At 44.9% G+C, this 14,750-nt stretch overlaps 1 protein-coding gene across 1 annotated transcript in view; it reads right to left on the bottom strand.

The window, feature by feature from the left end:
• LOC148514013 (cilia- and flagella-associated protein 47-like) overlaps positions 1–14,750 on the bottom strand; it is a gene marked incomplete at its 3' end in the record, with an annotated part of 651,210 nt that overhangs the window by 232,041 nt on the left and 404,419 nt on the right. Inside the window, exons 52-54 of the mRNA XM_088481183.1 lie at positions 9,146–9,321; positions 6,473–6,580; positions 4,834–4,945 (exon numbers count right to left, since the gene is read on the bottom strand). Coding sequence (XP_088337309.1) covers positions 4,834–4,945; positions 6,473–6,580; positions 9,146–9,321 — 396 coding nt within the window. The remainder of the gene's footprint in view (positions 1–4,833; positions 4,946–6,472; positions 6,581–9,145; positions 9,322–14,750) is intronic.

Raw genomic sequence — 14,750 nt, 5'->3', positions numbered from 1 at the left:
TGTATCTAAATGGAATGCATTGAAACTAAGAAATAGAATCAAGTGAAGAAATAACTGCAAGTCAGTGACTTAGGGCCTGATTCAGAGTTGCTCGCTGTTTGCAAGAGCTCGCTCTGAATCGGGGTAGTGATTTTTCTTTTTTTTTTGGCCTCTAGGCCGCTCGCTGTGAGGCGGCCTGGTGATGGGCTTGCGAGGAGACCCTGTAGTAGGGTCTCAGCTCTCGCAAGCCCGAGTGGACTTCCTGCTCTAATAGAGCAGGAAGTCCACTACTAAAATCACGAGTGATGTCAGTAGAGCCGCCCACAAATGCCACCCCCCCTCCCCGCCTACAAAAACGGGGTGAGCTATCAATCAACATCGACAACCGCTTCGTCTTGTAGCAAGGTGGCGCATGCGCAGTCGGGGACCATCGACCCGCTTGCAAGCACTGTGCGCTTGCGAGCGGGTCTGAATCAGGTCCTTAGTTCCAACTTAGAACTTAGCATATATATTCATTAGTGTTTGAGTTTCCTCATTTTAATGTGACTTTAATTTCTCATAGGATTCTAAATAATTTTATATATTTTCTGTATTTCACTGTATATTCAGACCTGTGCATCTCAGCTGTAGGTATAGGCTTTTTCAAAGGTTTTCTAGTAAAATACCTTTGTGGATAGTTCATCTGATACAAGATAAATAGTGAAACCAAACAGCAATGAAATCACTAATAACATGGAGTTCAGGTAAGTTGCTTACCTCCTTGAAGAAGGCTCACAAGCCGAAATGTGTTGGAGACCAACTACGAACCACATTTTCTCTTCCTATTTCAGGCGCGTCTGCACCGGCAATCGGAACTGACGCCGCGACCGACCCTCCCCCGATCATCACAACCACAGCAGTTATGGAGGCACCTGACCCGCAGGGCCTGCTCCACACACACCGTGGGCACCCTCTGCATTTAGGATGCTCACCAGTCCAGGCAGCCGTGAACATCTTCAGCGATCGGCACTCTGTTCCTGGGCCAGCCCTAGCGCACATTGATTCACCGCACCCAGCCACAACAACATTGTGCTCAGTCTAGTCGGCAAGCGCAGGCAAGCAGAGAAAGGAAGGGTACCCACCACCTCAGGCCAGCCGCCAGCACCACCAGCTCACGGCACCCACCGGGCCCAGATGGTTGCTCCATAAAACCCCATGGGCTCGTGGGGCTCTCACACACTAGGGAGACCCGCTCCCCACCAAGACGCGTACTGCACCACAAGATTTCCTGTGACAGAACCAGCAGTCCACACCAGGAGGAGTCGAGTCCCACCTCATCAAGACACATTTTGGTCGCACCATTACACCCCACAAGCACCTACCGGTAGGTAAGAACTTTGCCACACCACCGTGCGGGCCGCCACCAATATCAGACCTGAATTACTGACTTTACTGGCACTTTGCACACCCAGACTGCTCATTAGCTGTCAACCAAAGGTCCAGCAGGGAAGGTCAAGAACCGCATGGCAAGGATCCCCCTGAAAGGGTCTACCTATCTTCCCACCTAGAGCCAGTCATACATACAGCCCCTTCCCCTCCTATACCAACCCCCCTCCTACACTTCCCACCACCTTCCCCCCTCCCCTGGACCACTCCGGAGCAGCATTGTGTCGACTCATTGAACAGTTTGGCCCACCACACTGTTGTCTATATTTATTCTACATAACAGGGTTCACCACCCGAATCACAACACCTCACCCCACACCTACAAGAAGAGCGCACCCAACTCCCATAATCATAGGCAGTGTTAAACAGGACCAGGTACCTGTACACGGTGTAGCACTCCTCTTCACACTCCTTCACGTATACACATACGCACCTTACACTTCTCGTACCCATTCACTCCAACTCCCACTCCTCCCCAACACATACACCCCCCCTTAAATCAGCACATTTTGGATGGGCACGGTCAGGGGCGGATTGGGATGGATAACCAGCCCGGGAAACTTCTGGAAGCAGCCCTAATGGGGGAGGGGTCTGTTGAGGAGACGGGGTTTATCAAGAGGGAGGTGGTGGGATACTCTGAGTTGGATGCAGTGGTGGCTTTCTTTGCATCTTTTGCTGCACTTGCGCAGGCGGCATAACGCTAATGCTGCTATAGAGCCCTTCCCTGGTGTACATCCGTGTGTCTGACTGTGCAAGACTGTCCCGACCACTTTTAATGTTTACAGATGCTGCAACCATGCTTTGTGCGATTTAGACTCCCCATCAGTCGACATAAGTTACAGTGTCATTCATGTCTCTGTACACAACCACTATCAACAACATGCCTGTGTCACTCTAATAACAACCTTACTCACCTACATCTGCATCTGATTAGCCAACCCCTGTAACAACCCAGATACAGTAAGCCAAACGCATTTTTAATACACTTCTTCATGCATGTGCCAGTATCTGTACTGTGACTCTCAGCCTGATTCAGAGCCGGACGCTCTGAAAGAGCGCTCGCTCTGAATCAGGGCGTATTTTGGTGTGCGGCCCCCTGGCCGCTCGCTTAGCTGTGGGTGACCACTCACAGCTATTGCGAGCGGCCAGGTGTCGATTATCGTAACCATCGGGTCTTGTGAACAGACCCTTGTGGTAAGGTCTCGTGGCCGCAAGCCCCAGAGGACTTCCTGCTCTAATAGAGCAGGAAGTCCACCTACTGACATCACAGTAGGGCCACACACAAACGGCAGGCGTTTCTTCGGGAACGCCTCCGTTTGTGTAGCCACGCCCCCCTCCCCGCCTACAAAATGGGGTGAGTTGTCAATCAACATCGACAGACTCCCCTTTTGTAGTGAGTCCCGGAGCGAGAGAATCTCTCTCTCGCTTCGGGGCTCGCACATGCGCACGCCTGAGCCAGCTCGCGAGCGCTGTGCGCTCACGAGCGGGTATGAATCCTGCCCTCTGTATGAACATTATCGGGATGCATGATGGAAAAAAATAAAAAACACATTGGCCCCAATAAGAAAAGACAAAGATTGGCCCCCGACAGGAAAAAACATAACACATTAGCAATCACAGGAAAAAACAACATACACATTGGCTCCCACATGGGAAAAAAAGCACATTAGCCCCTCAAGAAGAAAAGCCATACATTGACCCACACAAGAAAAAAATAAAACACATTAATACATTTACCCCCAGCACCCAATAAGTTTCCCAGCACCCATTACTAAATTCACACATAGCACCTATTATTACATTTACCCACAGCACCCATTCATTCTCTAGGCACCTATTACTAAATTTGCACCTAGCACCTATTAAGCACCCAGCACCTATTACTACATTCATTTACCCAGCAACAGAGCTGTAAATAGAGTTGATGGCGCCCAGGACAAATAAGAAAATGGAGCTCCTTGAAAACCGTTCCCTCTAGTGGTGGCCATCTCCTGAATACCCCCACCCCCACACACACACCTGGTAGTGCCCATACACTTCATAATTCAGCAATCAGGTCACACCGAGAGCATGCCCCACCTCCAATACTTGTGGCCACGCCCCCTCCCATGCTGCAGCTGCCCATACTGTACTGGCTCCGTGCACAGGGGGAGAGGGTGTGATGTCCTTATGTGTAACTGAAGCCAGGGATTTGACAGAGAGAGAAGAGAGCAGCTGTCAGTACATAATCATGTGCTCCATAGCATTGTTATACTATGTAGCTCATGGTTTTATACTGCCGGCTGCCCTGCCCCCGCCCTATCTGACAAAGCCCTAGCTTCTGTTACACATAATAATGGCATCTTACTAGTGCAGCAGTGTGACAGAACAATATGGTGCCCCTCCTCCTGGCTAAGCTAGCTACTGACCTGCTGTCGTGCTCCTGCTCCTCCCGGCTGCTGCTGCTCTTGCTGTGATGGTGCTGCTGCCTGCTACTACCCGGAGCCTCAGCAGCAGTAACTAACATTCAAAAGTCCATGCACCCGCCTAACTCCGCACCAGCGTGATGACAGCTTCCAAGTGCGGCTGCCCGCTGCCGGCACTGGGCCCCGGCAATTTATAAAGCGGCCTGGCTGACAGACAGTGTGTCAGCCAGCCCAGCAGAGGAGGGGATGGGACCGGCCCAGCGGGAACCTTCCCGCTGTCCCGATGGCCCAATCCGCCCCTGGGCGCGGTTCACCCCATCACCTCCAAGTTGCCTATCTCATTTACAGTGCACAGGGCCAATACTGAAATATAGAACATCACTGTTCATAGGAATGGCTTGGATTCTACAGGAATTATGTTCACCACAGAGAATTCATGGTCACTTACTAACATACAGCTAGCTCTAGTAACCTAGATACAGTAGAAGTTTAGAACTATATTGCTTTAGAGCTCTGGTGGTGACTTCCCATTATAAAATAAATGCAAGAGCATTGCCTGTAGACATCATTGCACAATGGTACCACTGAATTTGCAATCGATATTTATATTTTCTTAAAGGGGCACTGAACTGGCAACTTGTGCTGAAATGTGCCTAATCAATTGGCACTTCCAAGACCTAAGTTTTAATATCAAGGCATCACTAACAGCTGCCACAGCGGTGCTTTGGGATCCCGTTTCAGTTGCAACATTTACTACTGTGTAAGCTACATCATTAATAGGGACATTTTTCCATGTTTACTAGACACTATCATTTTATGTCTATATACTTTTTTCATGATATACATCTTGTGTCATCAATATTAAAAAAAAAGTAGTTGTAGAATAAATAAACAGCAAGTTATTAAAATACAGTTAATAACCAATGCTGTTGAAGGGATCATTGTAATCGCGTCACAATGGCATATTATGACATTACAAATCTTGATTTCTGAAAACGGTACTCTGAGATATACTTTAACTTACTGGCTTATTGTGGTCCACTTCCACTGAGAAGTGTTCTGGGTTACTGTTGATACTGTGCAATTCATAAGGTTCCTTTGTAGGATTAGTCAGTGGAATAAAAAGCCGTGCCCATCTGTAAGAAACCAAAATAACGGCCTTTAGACATAGACATTGCAGAAGAAAGATGAAAGACATTTGTTGCTGTGGGCCTTAGACAGAGGCATTGCAGAAGATAGATGGCAGACATCAGTTGCTGGGGGCATTACAAAGAGGCATTGCAGAGGAGAGATGGCAGACATCAGTTGCTGGGGGACATTAGACAGATGCATTGCAGAGGAGAGATGGCATACATAAGTTGCTGGAGGGCCTTAAACAGGCATTGCAGAGGAGAGATGGCAGGCATCAGTTGCTGGTTTCAGAAAGACTAGGTATGTTTCCCTGTCTGATATTATCTCTGACTGAGCATTTATAAAGCAGGGGACAGCCACTTGTGTTGGGGTAGAAAACCTACTAGTATGAAGGGCGGATTGGCCATAGACTTCACCTGGAGTTTTACTGGTGGGATGGACCGTTTTGGGGACTCTGAAATAATTTTTTTTCTTTTCTTTTTCTTTTTTTAAAATAAGTGCCCCGGCCAGAGCTGATCAGGAGGCGGACCTCAGCGTCCACTAGAGAGTGCTGGAGGGCTCCGTCTCCAGTCTGACTCCTCCTCACAGCTCTCCTCTTACTGACGGTGGCTGCCTGAGTGTCGGACGCCTGGGCTTTCGCCAGCCACCGTGCACAATAGACTGGTCTCTTTTTTCCTCCCACCAAACCTGGCCACACCGTCACGGAAAATGTCTCAGTCCACCCGGCTCCTGGGCTCTGGCCATACCGTAAGGCAGTGAACAGTGGCACGGACAAACCAGATCCCAGCAGCAGTCGGAACACAGAGATGAAGACTGAAGGGCTGCTCATAAGATAGCTGTCGATGTGTGCGGTGCTGAAGCGGGTGTACGGGGCCAAGCATGCCATCTACCGGAATAACAGCAACCCCAGCTCAGTGCCCCCTCTCCCCCCAGCCCAGTGCCCCTATCTCTCCCCAGCCCAGTGCCTACCCATCTCACTGACCCAATACCCATCCCAGTATCTCTCCCTTCTCCAGCCCAGTACACCCCACACCTCAATGTCTCCCACCCTGCCAGCCCAGTGTCCCCTGGCCCCTCATATACTACATCCCCCCCAGCTTTCCTCCCTCATCCTGTCGCTACTAGATAGTTTGGGGGTATGCTGTATGGCGTTCACTGGGATGCCGTCAGTATTAGTCTGCTAACCTCACCAACGTTTGCTATTGGCCATGCTATTTTGGAAATTTTTCCAGTGACACTTTAAAATTCCCAATCTGCTCCTGCTGGTATGTATTTATATACAATTAGTAACAAAGGGGCTGATGCTACACATTTAATAGTTAATAAATGCCAACATCTTGAATGAGCTGTATATAAGCAGAATCTCCATAGTGATCTCATTTAACAAATTGGGACTTGACCACATTGAAAAATCACTGAAACAATGTTGTTTTTATTATTTTTATCCCCTTGGAATTAGCAGTTTTATACCAATAATAGAATATACATTAATATGCTCTTTAAATTCATGTACATTGAAAAAATATACTAACTTTCCAAGTTCACAAACAACTTCAGAAATGGTAACAGTGGCTGGTTTCTCTGATGTCAGCTGTAAATTATACCAAAATTCTCCAAATACATCACATTGGAAAATGACACTGAAAAAGAAAAGCAGAGAGATAAAAGATTTACATACTGTATGTGTGGGTGAGCTGGGCTAACTCCCCTTCAAGGTAGCTGCACATATTGCAATGTATGTGGGCAGAGGCCAATACAGCGAAGATATTTACATCTGCCTCTCCAGAATGCTTGGAGCTCTATATTTTGGTCTCTCAACAAGAGTTGTACAGTGAACAGCAAAATCCCACTTTCCATTGCTTCACACTTACAATACTTTGCATAAATAGTAAAAGAGTTTTGTACAGCACAATGCCAGTGAAAAGTACAATTCAAGTGGTATTACTAGTTTATGAAATTGAGACACAGTAGCAAAACATCAGTTACAGTGAATGGGATAAAGGAAATGCAGGAAAAAAATAAGATAACATCAAATCAATAACTCTGCTTGGTAACGGTCTTATTTTGTAAAACGGTTTTTAGTTCTTCAAATAATTTGACTTTAGTTTAGTCTATATCGGGGAAAGTCAACCTTTGCATGTGCATATAAGCTTTAGCATTGACTTTAACAATTCAAACTGTGAATTCAACAATGAACTAACTTATATTTATTTTTCATAGGTAAACCTATCATTTTACCTTCAAAAATTTTTGCTGTGAGATACAGTTCAATGCATACAGTATAATCATATAAAATAAGCATTATTGACACATCTCTTACCCTCCTAGAATGCTGGTCAGTTGTCACAACACTAATTATAGAACACAGTTTAGCCATGGCAAATAGTGAATGTCACTGTGTCTATTTAATTACTTTTGCATGTTAAATGACCTATTCGGTATAAATTAACATTGTATTTAAATATTTAGTGTGACATCCAAGTAATAAACCAGAATCAGAAATGTCATTAGAATAATGGAATAAAACAATGTGTGTAGTAAATCATCATAAAATGTGGTTATAGAAATATAGATTAATATACAGAGAGAGAGAGAGGAGAGACATGTTTAAAGAACATGGAATATCATAATAGCATTGTATAAAAACATATACTAGGAAAAAAATAGAACACGACAGTAGAAGAGAAGAGCAGATATATGTAATGTTGAGATAATGGTGTTACAGTAGTAGGGAGGAGAATATAAAATGCATTAATGTAGTAGATAGTATTTGTTATAATTATTGAACAGGGGTGTAACTAGGTATTTGAAGGCCCCATAGGAAAAGTTTGTAAGGACACCTATGTACCACCCAATAGTGAAAAATGTATATTACACCTAACTTTGACCGGATACGTTAAGTATCCTGACACAGGGGATGCCGGCACTTAGAATACCGGAGCCAGAATCCAGACACCTGTCAGAATCCTGGCGCCGAAATGCTGACCGCCAGCATCCCGAAGGTAAGTAGTGGGGTTGGGTGAGGGTTAGGGTTAGGCACTAGGGGGAGGGTAAGGCACAAGCGGGGATGGTTAGATTTACGCACTTGGAGGGAGGTTAGGGTAGGGAGAGGGGGAGGGTTAGAATACCTACCGACAAGTATCGGTATCCTTACCCTGTCAGCATACCGACATCAGGATTTTGTTGGCCGGGATCTTGAGCGCCAGCACCCCATACCCATCCCAACTTTGACAAGGAAGATGCCCCCCCCTCAACTCTGGGCCCCATAGCAGCTGCACCCCTGCACCTATGGTAGTTACGCCTATGTCTATGAATCGATGACACAGGTACACTACAAGCAGAAGCACATAATAAAACAATAATTATTGCTTTTAAAGGAGTAGGGAAGAGAAAAGATGGTGAATCAATGTAATGCATTATATATCTATAATTGTGAAGATGACATGAGTACTGTATTACAGTATCTTGCATTTTATTTACAACACCTATATATTGAACAGGAAAGAATGATAGAGGGAGGGACAAAAAGGCTGACTATAACACAAAATACTACTAAGGAGGAAGAAGGGTGAATCAGCCAGTGAATGAGCACTACCAGTGAATGAACATTTTCAGGTTTAATATAGTAATCCTGTATTTTAGTGCATATAATCTTAGATTAGATCTACTGACTATGTTTTTTTGATGTAAGTCATATTATTGATTTACATGACTTGACTGTTCGTTTGCTAGCATTGTGCATTCATTCACTGATACTTTCTACACTTCTGTTTTTTGGTTGTAACTACTCCTTCAATCTTTAAACAAAAAATGTATTTTAAAAGTATTCATAGTAATAATGACGGCACATCTCTAAATAGTTTTATGTTGTATCTTCTACACACACCAGTGGTAGATCCACTGTAAACAAGCATGTCACTCCTGGTTACAGTATGCTCTCTCTCACCAAGGTCTTAAATGGTTAAAAGTGATCATGGTAAACATTTTGTAAAAAATAAATGACTCTATATCAGCTAAATATTTTTTTTTAATTTGGAATTACAATTATTACAATATCCTACCAAATATAGATAAATAATTCCATACAGTAGAAAAATAATAATAAAATAACCCTATTTTGGGAAACACAAAAAAAAATAATTCCCTTCATAGCAAAAAGTGGATTACACACCACAGCAATACAGTATTTTGTTATACAGACTTACCTCCCATTAGAAATCCCTGTTTTAGTTGGGGAAAACCTTGCCACATAAGGGAAAGTTTCTCTTGTCTGTAGAATTAAACTATCGTCCCCAGAAACTCCAGCACCATTCACCAATACATGGAAATGGAGGCTATCCTTTGTGGGATTAGTAATTGGAATATTTATACCAACTGATTTCTGAAGGAAAAAAACATAACAAAAATAGATTCTTATTAATATAATGTAACTATTTAAATGTCAGCCATTTTCTTCAAAAATGTCACTTTTAGTGAGTGTATTTTAAATGATTGCTCAACATTTTAAATTGCCGTTGAACGTACAGCACTATTTGGTTAACATTGTTCCTTCATTGAATGCAGTATTTGCCAATATACAGAGTTGTATGCAATTCTGCGGTGTACCAGTCCCCTATCCGAGTGCTTCATTTCATCATCATATACCAGACTATACTTGAAGCAAAATGTCCATCTACAAACAGCTGTATTTATGTTTCCATCCAACAGCATAGCCTGCAAATCCATTGACAAGCTCTCTGGACTTTGCCTATATGAGAATGTCCTGTTAAAGTCTATTTACAACTCTATAGTCACAAGTGGAGATGTAATTGAAATGCATTTGAATCTGCATCAAGCATACTTGTACAGTATATGCATGGTTCCGGAGCATGCGTAGTATAGCATACAGCTTCTACCAGGCTTACACCCTGCACAAACTGACCTAGGTGGGAGACACCTAGGGGTATATTTACAAAAGTTTGATTCTGTATTCGATTTTATGTTAGATTTAACTCACCTGAAATCGAATCAAATAGAATGTAGATATCACTGCCAAACCCCACAGTTACATTAATTTGATGTTGAATTCTATTTCAAAATCGAATTCAATATTGTTCGATTTTGACTATTGATTTCTTGTTTAGTTTTGGATGTCCATTTCAAAATTGAACATAAAACCACCAATAATTTCAAACACAAAATTGGACTCAAATTCCCCAAAATAATAAACCTGCTTCATGCTGGAGATTTAGTATGAGCAGGTGCGAGCTACACAGAAGCATGCATAGTTCAGTGAGATCAGTGGATGCTTCTGTGTGTACCTAGAAAAAAGTTCAAATAAAAAATTATGTGGGGTAACCCCTAAAAGCACAACAAGCACCGGGCTTTTCTGAGCAGGTCCTGGTTGTGAAAATACAGGGGGGAAAAAAAGAAATAGGAGTCCCCCGTATTTTCATCAACTACACCATGCTCAGTGAGCCAGTTCTGGTTTTGGAAATATAGGGGGGCAAAATTAGTAGTTGTCCCTCTTATTGGCCACAACAGGCATCTGACTCTTTCTAGCATGGGTGTAATGCCATAGCCGTGGGACCCGCTTCACGTGGTCTCCCGGCCAAAGCATTATCACCCCATGCTAGTCAGCCAAGGCCAGGTATTCCTCAGGAGGTGTGGCCCCCAAAATAAAGGGGTTTCTCCTGGGTGGTGGGTGCTGGGTTGATTGTGTGAAAAATATAATAAATAATATTGTCCTTTACAGGAGAACTAGAGGTCCCGGCAAGCCTCCCCCACATGCTGGTACTTGGAGAACCACAAGTATTAGCATTCAGGGCATTAAGGGCCCGCTGGTACCTTTAGTTCACCTGCAGTTCATATTGCATGAAAAATAATTATTCATTTTTTTATTATAATATTATTATTTTTAGGATTCCAAGTCCTGCACCCATGCTTCCTAAAGGATCTGTAAAGAGGTGTTTGCAGGGTACTATTTATTTATATAAGAGGATGAATGTAAAACATAAGACAAAGGGGCTGATTCAAAGTTACATGCAAGTCGACCGCAGATGCCGATTTCTGCCGGTATTTTCATCTATGTGGAAGCACCTAGCCATCTACTTATGAATGTATCATCATCAGTATTAGTGCCTGATTCAGCAGAGGATGCAGTAGAATAAATCACGCAGATTCCCGATGGTCAGGGTCCTGTGCATGCACTGGACCCGTACTGCTCATGTGCAGTCAGTGGCGGATCCAGAGGGGGGACGATCAGGGCTTTTGCCCCTCGTACACATAGCCCCAATTCCCGAAATCCCCGCCCACTTATTTACAATGATACGTCACGCACTGTCACCAGCGTGATGTGTATGTGACAGAATCTCTGCAGCCAGCCAGACACTCAGGCAGAGAGTCTGTCATTATGAATTTAAAGTGCGGCGCAGTGGCACATGGCCTCCCAATGTGATGTAACCAGATACAGCGGAGCATAGCGCTCGCAAGTGGGTCAATGGTCGGCCAGTGCGCACGTGCAGTGTGCGCGAGCCCTGGACCGAGTGAGAACTTCACTCACTCCTGGGCTCGCTACAAAATGGGACGGCTGTCGATGTTGATCGACAGCTCACCCTGTTTTGTAGGCAGGGAGGGGAAGTGGCTGGACAAACGCCTGCCATTTGTGGGCGGCCCTACTGACATCATTCGTGATGTCAGTACTGAACTTCCTGCTCTATTAGAGCAGGAAGTTCACTCAGGCTTGCGGGAACCGAGACCCTACCACAAGGGTCTCGTCGCAAGCCCGATGGTCGCAATAATCGCGACCATCGCCACCCACAGCAATGCGAGCGGCCTGGAGGCGGATTTATTTTGAAAAATCCGCCCTGATTCAGAGCGAGCGCTCGCAAATAGCGAGCGCCTCTGAATCAGGCCCTATATATTTATTTTCACAATGCAAATTTAGGCAAAAATATTTAACACTTCTGCATTAAAAATGCAGGATGTGATCAATATACCCCTAATTTACTATCAAAAAAACACTGAGGGGTAAATGTAATTGGTTTTGATTTTGCAAAATTGCCAGATTTCAACAAAGTTTGCTGGCTGTCTTTAAGATGGCGATGGTATTAAAGGCAAATCAGACAGTAAAATCACAGAGAATCAGAAATTTTGCTAAACCAGCATTTATTACTTTTACCCCTGTATATCTGATTTCATATAATCCATAAAATTACTGATTCATCTGCTAAATACACAATATGTAGACAGGTCACACAGCCACAATGGGCTGTAATGGCAAGGACATTCAAATGTTATGTCATGCACCTTACAGTATATGGCTGACAACTGCTTATACATGAAAACTAGTCAGGTAAGGCTAACTGTAATGTTGATTGATTTGTGTTGACTGTATCAGACGTAAGCCTGTTAACTGTCAAACCTGGAAAACCAAATCGTTAGTTTTGGATTGGCAAGCTAGCTTCATACTTGTGTCCTAACTCATTCAGGACTGTCTATGAAATGGCAATCATGTTAGTAAATGTTCATGAATAAAATGATTGCTGAAAGCAAGTGGGAGCTTCTGCATAGGTTTACATGATTAATAAATGTAACCATCATCTTTACTCTTGAGAAACTCGGGGTTAAGTACTGAGCTGTTGCTATACAGCTCTTCTTTTTGCACTCTGTGGTCACAACTTTGATTATCTAGTGACTGATGTGCATAAAACAATAACTATGCCCAGTACACATTTATTGGAGGCAGATGTTCTGGGTTAGTATCTATCCGTGGCTTGAACACCATGCATTGTAGAAGGGGTATGCAATCGGGAAGCCGACTGCCTAAATACCGGCAGCCGGCTTCCCGACTGTCATATCCCGGCAAGGGTGAAATGCCGGGCATCTAGATGTAGACGCCCGCATTTCCCCGACGCCGGGAGACCGGCACCCGGCATCCCGATCCTAGTGATGCCGGGCGCCGCGAGCGGACAGCCGCGGGGGAGGAGGGTTAGGTTTAGGGCTCCCGGGGGAGGACTTAGGGTTAGGCACCCCCCCAGGAGGGTTAGGGTTAGGCTAGGGGGAGGGAGGGTTAGGCACCCCTGGGGGGGACAGGGTTAGGCACCCCCCCGGGGGACTTAGGTTTAGGCAGCGGGGAAGGTGGTTGTTAGGGTTAGGCACTTAGAGGGGGGATTAGGGTTAGGCACTTGGGGGGGAAGTTAGAGTTAGGCACCCCTAAGGAGGGTTAGGGTTAGGGGGGTTAGGTTAGGTTAGTAGATACTCACCTTTCCACGATCAGGATTTCCAGCGCTGTCGGGCTTCCGCTGCTTCGAACTCTGCTCATGTCGGGCTGCCGCTGACGGGAATCGAACCGCCGGACATGCGGCCGGCGGTATTTCATACCCATTCCGTAGAAGGTAACCTCTAATTCTCTAGCTGTTCTAGTTCCAAGCTAGAACTGCATGTTGGTATATGTATTTCAACAACAGATGAAGAGCCACAATTCGCCCAAGCCTTACCTATTGGATGTTCCCCTAGATTTGGCTTGGTCACAAGCAGGGCTGCTGGGTGATGTTTTAAGCACTGGTACTAGTGTGGGGGTGTGACCAAGTTGGGGTGCCTTGGCTCACAGACAAGCCCTGGACCAGGTATTTCATAACCGCCCCACTTTTGATCACAAGTTTTGCAATTCTATCATATTTGTCAATCCCATGAGGAAAAGTATAAAAAACACCAAAATGTATTTGCTGGTTGTTTAAACATCAGTCACAATCCTTAGAGAGTACTTATGATATTAAAAGATTAAAGAGTAACATCTCTGCTATCATCTAAGATACCAGCTAGAGCTAACTGTCATCATGCCATGCTTATGGGAAGTCAGGTTCATAACATTTGGAGTATCAACACCAGTTATTCCCCTTTGAAACTGAGCCTCTGACCTGGGATATTGCCAGGACAAACCGGATCCTGGCTTGGTATGAAAAGGTCAACTCGGGTTGTGTGTCCCGGATCCTCTACCCTGGTCACAGCTAGGGTTATTCCCAGGACCGACCCGGATACGCTGCAGTGTGAAAGGGGTGACCCCGGTTATGTTTACAAGCTGCTCATTGGCAGATAGAAAGCACTTTTCATGACACATGTTTGGAAGACTGTAACGTCGGCTTTTAAATACTCTATGTGGAATTCAATTGTTTTGCTGGTGGTTCTGAATAATGGGCGGCCAACGTGAGAGCCGCCGGTGCTGGCATTTCTGCTGGCACACTCCTGAGATGGCAAGCAATAATGTATGAAAAGTTCTGGTTTTGTGCACCCAAACTGCTATTTATACATACATGTTTGCCCATTTTATGCAGCCAAACCCGGTCTATTTGGGCGCAACATGAGCGAAAATACATGGGCGCCCAAAAAAATTAATGAATATCACCCCCCCCCCCCAGATCTCCGATCAATTTAATTGGGAGATAGGGTGCGATAACAATTGAATCACCCACTATTAGTTTTGCAGGGCAGACACTGTTGCTGCGTGAAAGGGGATGAACCAGAAAAAGATTGGGTCTGATGTGCGGTGTGAAAGGGGTTTGAGAAGCTAAGACACGGCTTGAAACCTTGTTCATTAACCCAGATCTGACCCAGGAATTAGGTGCAAAAGGAGTATAAGTAGTCTCAACACCAGCTGATCTATCACAGTGAGCAGACAGACCCTGTCAAGAGCTAAAGTACCATAGGTGCAGCTGCTTTTGAACTAAGGACCTCATTCAGAGTCGGTCGAAGCGGCCGCATGGTCGTATGGGAAAAGGGGCTGGATATGCAAATGATTCCCTCGCAAGTTGCGTCCCTAAGTTCGGATCGGTA

This window comes from Taudactylus pleione, unplaced genomic scaffold, assembly GCF_031769625.1.
Source record: "Taudactylus pleione unplaced genomic scaffold, aTauple2 ptg000265l, whole genome shotgun sequence".
Lineage (NCBI taxonomy): Eukaryota > Metazoa > Chordata > Amphibia > Anura > Myobatrachidae > Taudactylus > Taudactylus pleione.
This window is presented reverse-complemented; position numbering and strand designations above follow the sequence as displayed.